The 10,654-nt window shown below is 37.3% G+C and overlaps 1 protein-coding gene across 2 annotated transcripts in view; it reads left to right on the top strand.

The window, feature by feature from the left end:
• The first annotated feature begins 258 nt into the window (after positions 1-258).
• The window catches only part of LOC132790437 (mucin-5AC), an 81,798-nt gene continuing 71,402 nt past the window's right edge, over positions 259-10,654 (top strand). The window contains exons 1-2 of one of the 2 annotated variants that reach the window (XM_060798957.1): positions 259-545; positions 2,458-2,985. In XM_060798957.1, coding sequence (XP_060654940.1) covers positions 2,984-2,985 — 2 coding nt within the window. In that variant the 5' untranslated portion in view covers positions 259-545; positions 2,458-2,983. Of the gene's footprint in view, positions 546-1,431; positions 1,458-2,457; positions 2,986-10,654 lie in introns of those variants that run through there. The other variant, XM_060798958.1, reaches the window with a different exon arrangement.

Genomic DNA, 10,654 nt, shown 5'->3' with positions numbered 1-10,654 from the left:
CAGCAACGTCGTTGCTCCAGTAGACGCCCCACACAACCCCCACACCAACCCGCAATATTCACTCACGCGACGCAGCTGACGCTGGCCGGTCTCTCGTCCCATCCCGTCTCGCGTTCCCCTTTCCTCTCGCCTCCTTCTTGCCTCACTCCGCCCCCCAGCTGAGTGTAGTGTGTGCTGTGCGCCTCTGTCGCTGTTCCAATAAGAAACCATCGTCATTGCCCGGCTCTGCCTTGGTCGGCCAGTTTCGCATCGCATTTAGTTGGGTTCACAACAAAAACCGCAGCCGCGAGACAAACTCGACTGTCGTCGAGAGTCGGGAATCGAGAATCGAATTGCGAATTGCGAATACAACTCACCTCTGCTTCTCGTTCCTCGCGTCGCGTCGCGTCGCTTCTACGTCTCTAACAAAATTATATCGTGCCCGAGTTTAATCAATTAACATCCATACGATTATAATAAGAGTTTAATTCGATTAACAGCTCATCAAGGCGAAAATGCAAATGCAAATATCGTTAACAATAAAACAATAACTATAATTTATTGGTGTATGTATTGTCAAGTGTATTTCATATGTTTTGTCTGTGAATGTGTGCATAGAGTCTACACCTGACTGACCAGACATTTACTACTTAGTTATAAACTGTTGGGACTTGCATTCTTTTAAACACCAAACTACGCCCCTCGTTGTGCAATGTGGAAGAAAAACGTTTCAACTTTAAAACACTTGAGCCTTTTAAGCCGTTTAGCGAGACACAAAGCCCCCCTCTCAAAGGACTAGACGAAGTTTAACCCTTTTTTGAGGCTTTTCTGTGATTTAGCCGCAAGACAATGGCAAAACTTTTAAGAGCTACAGTGTAAACTAACTAGAATGAATAGCAAATGAATGTATATTTTAACTGAAACTGAATTAAAAGAATAGGAAACTTACTTTTACTATTCTTGATTTTCAAAACTATTTATTCAATTTATTTCATTCCCAATTCTTCCAATTTTTACTTACATAGTATGTGTTTTTTTAAATTCTAAGCTGTTAATGGGGAGCTTTCTAGCTGCAGCTATGATCATTTAAGCCACAGCCCAACAGCTAGCTAGCAGCTTTTAAACTAAGCAAAAGCTTAATCAAAGCTTTAAAGCTCTCCCGCATTGTTGCTCTTCTGCAGGACACACGTGCTTGTGGCTAAGCAAAGAACTCTTTACGACGCGCAGCAGCAGCAGCACCTCGCTCGCTCTCTCTGACACTTGCTGGCTCTCTTTATGCACGTGCTCTCTCTGTAATCTGAGCTCTCTCTCTATGTCTCTCTGTCGGGCAACTTGCTCTCAAGCGCAACGCAGTGTACAATTTTGACACTTGTGACATTTTTGACACACAAATCAATTGTTACGTGAATTTTCAACGCGTCGTGCAGCAGCAGTAACAGCAACAGCAGCAGCAGCAACCACAGCAGCAGCAGCGACGGGTAAACGCTGACTAAAAGTTCCTCAAAATTGTTACTTTTTTGTCAATTAATAAATTTGATGAAATTAAAAAAAAAACAAAACTGAGGCAATTGCCAAAGTGTCCACAATGTTCGCATTTCGTGTCGGTTTTTTTTTCGGCCAAAAATCGAATTCGTTGCCTACTTTCGTGCGCTGCGCGTGTGACATAATTTCGTTTAGTGTATTTCTAACTATGTGATTCGCCTTCAACACGAAGTTGCCAATTGCTTATAACAATTGTTTATAACAAATGAGTTCGGGAGTTTTCTTTAGCGCGACAAGTCATGGGACAAACCATCGCTGGCCTCAGTCTCTTCCTGTGTCACTTTTCTGTCGTTTGCTGTGGCTGTTTGCTCATTGCACACCAACACACCAACACACTAACACCAACAAACAGACACACACAGCCACACATACATGTTCATTTCAACGCTTGGTGCAAATCGATTTCTGTTTCCGGCATTTTTCACGTGGTTGCTGTTGGGGGGGCCACATTTGGCCATCCGTTTTGGGCCGTCCGTCTGTTTAGTTTTTCCCGCACCCCATCCACACTATTTCGCCCCGCCCCGCCCCGCCCGCTCCCCGCCCACGTCTGTGTCTCCTTAACCTCCTCTTTCGCTTTTCGTTCGTGCACTTTTGGCATTTGTTGCTAGTGTTGTTGCCTTAGCCTAACGATTTTTCACCACAACAACAACAACAACAACAAAAACATCAACATCATGTGAGGGAAAGACATTAAGAAAAACCCGTAGAATTGTTGAGAACTTGTTTTCAGCAAAATGGCTGAAAGTAACAGTTAGCGAACAGCTTAACAGTTTATCGAAAATCACAGTTTGATTTTCGGCCTTTTGGCCTCACAGTGTTTGCTTTGATTTCTTTGGTATCAATTCAGTCAGTGCCCGACTGCGGTCGCTTGTGCCACGTGTCGAATGCGTAATATTCACAGCGAATACATTCTAACCCAAATTCATTCAATTCCAGTTGCAACAATTGAAGCCTTTTACTTTTTTAACAATTATTAAAGACTGTGCTAACAATATCAAGAATGAATTAAACGCCGAAGACCCAAAATTCCATTCGATCCATAAATAAATTAAATATGTACTTGCAATAAATTTACAAATAATTAAATATATAGAAAAAGTGCTTGCCTAATGCAATAATAATAAATGAAGTGCTTATATAAAAGGTGTTCAAAATTCTAAAATAAAGCATCAAGTTCATTACAAAGCAATATTGCTTACGACATTTTATAACTCATACAATTTAAATTCAATTCGAAGCAATCATATCGAAAACAGAATTTGCATCAATTGTGATTATAAAAGAAAATAATAGTGAAAACTAACCACATCGCATCGAGGAACCAATCCCATTAATTAATTAACGTAACTCTCTTACGATTATCAAATGGTCGCTTGGATTGAATATTACAAAAAAGCGTAGCCGAAATACGAATGCAAATTAGATGCAAAATAAATGGGTAAAATGAGGTCAAGTAAATACGATGTAAGTATTCAAGAATTCTATTCGCATACATAATATTAATTATTCGTAATATTTAATTTATTTATTTTATTAATTTAAATATTCTAAATTATTCTCTGAATCATCTATTGGCATTAATGCTTGAAATATTTATATTTATTGTTGAATGACAGCAATTGAGAGACTCATATCATAAATTCTGCTCATAAATGTTCTAAAATTCGTTTAACAAACATGACATTATTCATTTTGCAATTCAAAAAGATGTGAGACCAAGACTCTTAATTACTTAAATGTTGTATAAAAAATATTTTTGGGTTACATTTTCAACGTAAATGTAAAACTACATATATATAAATGTAATATATAAAGTATACTAATTTGGAACAAAACATAAGTCAAATATAATATTAATCATCGAATTTGAAAAATAAATAATAAAATAAATATGATAAAATATATAATATAAAAATGAGATTTCAAAAATCTTTCTATGTGACGGTTAAAATGTATTTCAATTATATTTTGAACGCTTGTGTTATACAAAACTAAATTTTGAATAGAAGTGGAATGTTCATTTAGTAAACAAAGTAATGGAATTTCATAAAGCTATGAACTAAACAGGAAGGTTGAATACAAACAGCATTTACTAAATGCAGAAATCAATTACAACATTGTTGAATTATTGTACTTTGTTTTTTTGTCCTACTCATTTTTAAATAAGTTACGGGTATAAAAAAAAGCGAATTGCCGCAAGTTGAAAGTACTTACAAAATTCAGAAAAAGAAATTGAAACATTGTTGTATATATTGTACTTTGTTTTAAGTGCTGCTGCAATACTGGACTAAACTGTGCAGAGATATGGGATGTTTATATATTATTGAAAAAACAAATCGAATATCAAGAAATATTGAACTTAAACCACAGATTGTTTACAAGTGGCATTTACAAAATGATTGACAAAAAAGAGTTATGAATTGAAGGACAATCTTCAAGTCGCTCTCCACATAATCTTAAATCATTTTATTCTCTTAACTACTCATATTAGCAAATACTCGTACTTTCATCAATCTCTAGTCAAAGAAATCAATTCCAATTTAGCAATAATATACATATTTGTAATATAACATAAATGAAACTTTCCCTTTTGCATGTTGCAGATACATTTTCACAATTTGAAACTCAATCACAGTTTATGGCCTGGAGTCTTAACGTTCTACTTTAAATTGGCAATCAATTTATGCCTTTCAAGTTGTTGACCAATCTCTCTCTCTTTGTTCACTTGAAGGTTACACAACGTGTCTAGGGGGGCATGTGGCAGGCAGTGAGAGGAACACGCTGACAGTGCGAATGGGGAAGAGAGTGAGGGAGAGCGGGGAAGGAAGGAGTCAAATTTACATAATCACTTAAATCATGGCCCACATTTTAAGTGATTATCTGAGGCAAAAATGCAAAAGAGCCGTCAAGTGCACATAAATTAAAACAAAGATCGAGAAGTCGAGGCACCAATAACATGGTTTGCCCTTAATCTTGAATTACAAATCGAGTGCAATTATCTGGCAACTGCAATGAGTTTCCTTCCTTGCCCCTTGCCCGTGTCTTTGCCACCGCTTCCTATGCTTGCCTCTTGTGCAATTCGCAATTTGTTTTCACACTTTACGATTTGCATTGGGCACCGACGCGTCGCCACAGAGCAATCAATGTTTTTCGATAAGCGCCGAAAGCCGAGCACAACATGCACAGCTCAGGTCTAGGCACAGTTCAGAACCTGTGGACCAGGGCAGTTGCTTTGCTTTGCTTTGCGTGTTGCAAGTCGTTTATCTGGCCATGGACGAGGCTTTTGCTTGGTCCCGGATTGGCGCTACTGTGCGCCTTTAAATTTCGCATTTAATTGATTTGTCAACACAAATGTCTGTCGCAGTTTCCTGGCTCTAAGCCGCTTACACCGAACTCAGACTCCGAACTCTCGATCCTCAGCTTGTAGTCTCCAGCCTCCAGCCTCCAAGCGGCTTAAGTTTTAGGCCTACTTTGGCTAAACACACGAGTTATGCTGCATAAATTGCGGACTTTAGTTGGAAAACGAAAGTCGAGGAAAAGCAAACGGGGGGGGGGAAGGCCTGGTAGGAAATCTCTTCCTTTGGGCTGGAGCCACATCAAAGGCAAAAACTGACAACTGCGAGTGCCACAATCATCAATCACAGCGCCGCGTTGAAGTGGCAAAACCATTTGAAAAGGCTCCGCGCTTCTTCTGTGGCAGCCCCAAAGAAGTTGCAAGCTCATTCGAACGCCAGGCTCCATGCATTCCTTGTGCCGTGGGCGAATCGTGTCCAAGCTCAAGTCCAGACTTAAATCCAGCTCACCAGCTCACAGCTATCCATCTCAGATGTGTCCACTGCGTGTGGGCGCCTCCATTGAATACGTGCATTGCTTTCCAGAATTGTCTTGAACAACGCAATGTGCTCCAGCGAGAACAGTGTGCACAGTGGTTCAAATTTTTATAAAAATGTGAAACTTTACTGCTTCTAGATGAAAATGATTTCTTGTATTTTTTTTTAAAAAGTTTCAATGCATGTCATGGATCTAATACAAAATTAGTGCAAAATGTAAAACAAAAATATGTAATGAAAAATTTCAATATTTTTTATTTTTATTTTACATTTCAAGAAATTTATAAACTCAACTAAAATAAAATTGGCTGATAGTCAGGAATTGAAGGATTCAGATTTTCTAACGGAAGTAAACGATCACCTAATACGAAATTTTGTAAAGGTTTTTTAAAGAAATCGTACTATACACTAAGGGGTAAATGTACGATATGAATGTTTTCACTATTTAATTAAATCATGGTAAAAGAGCAAGTGCACAATATTAAAACAAAGATCGGGAAGTCGAAAGTATTAAAAAACGTATTGAAAACTTCGTTCGAGAAATTTAAATTTATATTCCCGTTACTCGATAATGGTTTATCTAGTACTATATTAACTACAGTTTAATTTTTTGGGTACGATCATATAAAAATGGTAGAAGTTATTTAAGAAATTCTTTTGTATAAGGAAAAACGCCTATTTACTGTTCGACTTAGTTGCCTTGGCTGAAAATGTGGTGTATGTGGTATTTTTAACGTAGTATTATATAAATATACCAAATATAACCTTCAGGCATAGTTTAGTATTTTTAGTATAATATATTAGCAAAATGGTTAGCGGGCTTACAGAATCGAGAACACTCGACTGTAGCTTTCTTACTTGTTTTATTTTTATATTGCTCTCAAATTAATGGTGAATTATATTTATACCCTGCTAGGTATAAAGATAAATTGGTGTATATATACCATTTTGGAACTAACTAAATTTCTTGGGACAATTAATTTAACTCCATTTTTAGAAATCATATTATTTTTCATTAATGGAGAATTAATATAAATCAAATCTAGCTTCTAAATTTTTCCGTGTAATTTAAAGTTTTGCCCCACTGTGTCAAGCCGATGTTTGACAGTTTATTCACAGCGACATTTAGCTTCTTGGATTTGGTTTTTAGGTAGCTCCGGGGCCCGCCTGGAATTGGAATTGGAATTATGTTGTCTCGTGTCTGTCGCGTCTCAGTCTTGTCTCAGTAGCTTTGTCTTTGCGAACACGGGCTGCCGCGCACGTGGGCTTGGTGGCTTTGCGACTTGGTAGCTTGGTAACTTGGTGGCTCATTGGTGCCTGGTGGTTCTCTGGTCGTGTGGGTCTGGCTTTATTAATTGTGTGCGAATGTTTGCACAATTTGTCAATATTATCGCGCAAACATGAACATTTGTAAGCCCATGTCCCCAGCCCAAGGCCCAAATGCGAACCGGCAGCAGCTGAAAGCCCGTTGCCAGCCGAGGCACATTTACATCCATACGAAGCACATTCGAAACTGTTTGGCTAAGTGATTTGTGATTTATGAGTTCACTCGAATTTGCATGCACATTTTAATGCGATGTGGCACACGGTATTGGGATTGGAAAAATGGGAATTGGAATGGGACTCGATTTTGGGTGCCACACTTGGCCACACTCAGTTTTTGCCGCAGGTTTGTCTATTTGCTAATTTTTTTTGGCTTCGCACGTCTGCAATGCCTTATGACTTTATAATGCCCATTTAATTGGGTCAATCGGCGTGAGCGAAGGTGATGGCTGGGAACGAAAGCAACGCCGCCGCCGTTTTTCAAATGTTTGATAAACGCGTTGTGGCATACATATTAATGTCGTGTTGGACTCGCAGTCAATTGGGTGTTATGAATTGTCTTTGTTGGGTTTTGAGTTACAGTCAGTCCATCAGTGGCAACAGAATCAACAGCTGTTGCCTGCTGAATAATGACAACCGACATTCAGTGACAAAGTGAAGGATGAGCTCAGGCTTCTATTAGAGTAATTTCCAGCTCTGGATAATTAATGAGTCAATCTTTATTATTGAACTGTAAATATGCGATCTTTTTATATTACTGACGGTTGATATAAAAAAATATTTCATCAGCTTAATTTTGATATGCCATAATTTTGTTACTTTCAAGCTTTAATTGAATGGTTTAAAAAAGTTGGTATTTTTTGCACGACGATGATGTATTTTGAATGTATGTATATACCTAATATTCCAGAATTTGTTGAAAATTAATTTGGTATATTTTGTACTTTGTGGTATTTTTTGAAAATAGTAGCAAATCGATGTACCAAATATAGAGTTGTGTATATTGCAGAATATTTTGAATATTCATTTGGTATATTTTCACATATATGGTATATTTTTCATACTACAAATTTAGCAGCCTATTTGCAGTTCCAGTTGACACACTTAAGTGAGATGTTGATATACTTGTGAAAGTTTGCTAAGATTTAAGTAAATTTGCAAATAGTTTGGCCACTTCATCTTTTGCCACAGATAAGTTTAAGTGTGTTCATTTTTTACGTTTTCCGCTGCTTAACAGTGATTTGCGTAAAGCTCAACTACATTTGATACGCCATAAATAGATGCACTGAAGTTAAGCAAACATAAAAGCAAAAACCTCTGACATCGTAACTTGAAGTGCTTGCTTGAAGTCCAAAGTCGAACTACCGCCTGACATTAACCAATAGACAACTCCATCAGCGAAACCACAAGACAATAACTGCAAAACAAGCCGAACAACAGCAATAACTTGACTTGAGTTGACTTGGCGATGATCGACCGAGTTAATAGAAAGCGAAAACCCGACAATTTTCACAACTTTGTTGGCTGCTAAGCCGCGAAAGTAAATAATCCAATTATCGCACACATGCGCGCCCATAGCATAAATAAAATCATATGATAAGACAACAGCTCCCAGTGCACTGCAGAGTCGCCCAGTCCAGTCCACTCGGTAGTCCAATCGTCCAGCTATATATGCAGTTGCCCAGTTGTTCAGCTGCTCGGCAAATTGCATAAACATGTTCGTTCCATGGAGGCGAGTAAATGGGGGATTCGAACCACTGAGGAAGTAAGTCAGCCTGACTGGGCGCAGAGGAGGGAGAGACTTGAAGGCATTTGAAATATGCTGCATTAATATGCCGATAAATTTTTTGTTGTGCGAGCGACTCCAGCCAACAACTCAATTAGATGACAGGCCGCAGTGGAGTTTGAAATTAAATGCTATAAAATATTTTCATGCCACAGTCGCGCAACTTTGTTGCGTCTCGCGCCGCTGCTGATTGTGCGTCTTGTCATGTTTCCTCTTTTTTTTTTTTTTTTTTTGTTTTGTGCTGTGAGCAACACTCGTATTGTGTCAATGTCAGCCACCGCAAAAGCAACAGTCACAGCAACAGCAACAGCAACGGCAACAGCCACTGCGTGCTTGTCAGCAATTTGACAGACATTCATCAACGAATGGCAAATGCTTCTTGCGATCTGAGATCTGCGATCTGAGCCTCGGTGCCTGTCACAGCTCGCCTGTCGCATACTCAATCATTATGGAGTCGCAGTCGCAGTCGCAGTCCCCAGTTGAAGTCACAGACTTGCAGTTATCATTCATTGTTGGCTTTGTGCCTCGTGCGCATAATTGATTTCGTTTTTTTTTCTTACAGTTGCAGTTGCTGCTGATGTTGCAAACTCTTCTCTCCCGCAACGGGTAAAAAGCCAGTGGCTGCTCCTTTGGCCAGCTCCTTTTGTTGTCATATTAATGTCAAAAGATTGCACTTGATCATGAATTGTGGAATTGTGAAAATGTTGAACTGCGTGTTTGCCACTTTACACTTTACACTTCGCACTTATCACGCCTGTGGGCCGAGAGAGCTCAAGAGCCACACTGCCACAGTGCGCTGTGGGAAAGTTGCACTTGCCACACTGCTGCTTGGGTGAAAGGATGAGCATGAGTCGTCATCGTCATCACCATCATCGTTGTTGTTGCTGTTGTTGTTGTTGTTGTGTGGGTGTGCCACACAGTTCCTCTTCATTTGACGAACATGGGAAAATATTTTCGTCTACACTTCTTCTGGCTCGACTGCAAATTCAAATGCATTGCCAACATCAACATCAACAACAACATCCACATCCACATCAACAGCAACGGAATCAGCCAAATGTGATTCTGTGCAAATATTTTAATATCGGCACAACTTATTGTTGATTCACTTGTCTGTCTGGCTTTGTTGTCTAAAAATAAAACGTGCGCCGGGTCCAAAGCACAAGTTTATCACACAACTTAAGCTATTACTGACCTAAGCTACTTAAGTGCTTAATTGCGAACTTAAAATACTTTTAGAAATTTAATTTATTTTAATTGATTAAACATTTCGCTGTAAAATGTTTACAGAGAAGAACAAAATACATTTGTTTTTTTTTTATTCGATATAAAATAATGTAAGGATCTTAGTATACCATTGACATGAATTTCAATTGCAAATGAGTATCTAAATTGTGAAACTAACTTTAATACGATTGAAATTATTGAAAAATGATTTAAAAAAAATAATGTAAGGAACATAAGATACCATTTGTAGAAAAAAAACATTGAAATTGATTTAAATTGCAAGAGTATCAAAATTTTAAGGTAAACTTAAGTACGATTGGTGATAGACATACTACGTTTAAGATGAACGATCTTAAAAAATCATTGACATGAATACTTCTTCAATTATTATTTTTTTTTTTATATTTACTTTATATACCCAAATTTGGTTTATTACTATATATAGTACATGGAAAATATTCAACTAAATTAAATTAAGTTTAACTATTTAAGTACCAACTATTCCATTATTACTTGAAATATTCAATGTATATTTTTCATTTAATAAAGTTTTATTTTACTTTATCACAGAAGAGATATTAAATATATAACACAAAAATACAATAAAAAAAATATTACGTTTTTTCTAAATTTGTACCGATCTAGAAAATTAATTTACATTGAATATAATTATTTAAAATCATTTTCTCAAAGTTCAATAAAGGTTTATTTGAATTAAAAATATATCCCACCACATTTGTGAGAGAAATTGCATTAAAATCTAAATTATACGAATGATTTAAAAAAAAAATAAGAATTTTCTTAAAATCCAAAAATAATTGTCCTTTGACTTTATTAAATTCCAACTCAATTCATTGATTATCTCGTGCGTTGATGCTGTAAACAAGTGGATAAACTATCATTTAATAAAGTGCCAAGAACAGACAGAGGAATTGACAGGGGCTGAAACCGTAAATGGAATTGTGGT

The sequence above is a fragment of the Drosophila nasuta genome, chromosome 3 (genome assembly GCF_023558535.2).
Source record: "Drosophila nasuta strain 15112-1781.00 chromosome 3, ASM2355853v1, whole genome shotgun sequence".
NCBI lineage: Eukaryota > Metazoa > Arthropoda > Insecta > Diptera > Drosophilidae > Drosophila > Drosophila nasuta.
The sequence above is the reverse complement of the archived record's forward strand: the minus strand, read 5'-3'. Positions and strand labels throughout refer to the sequence as shown.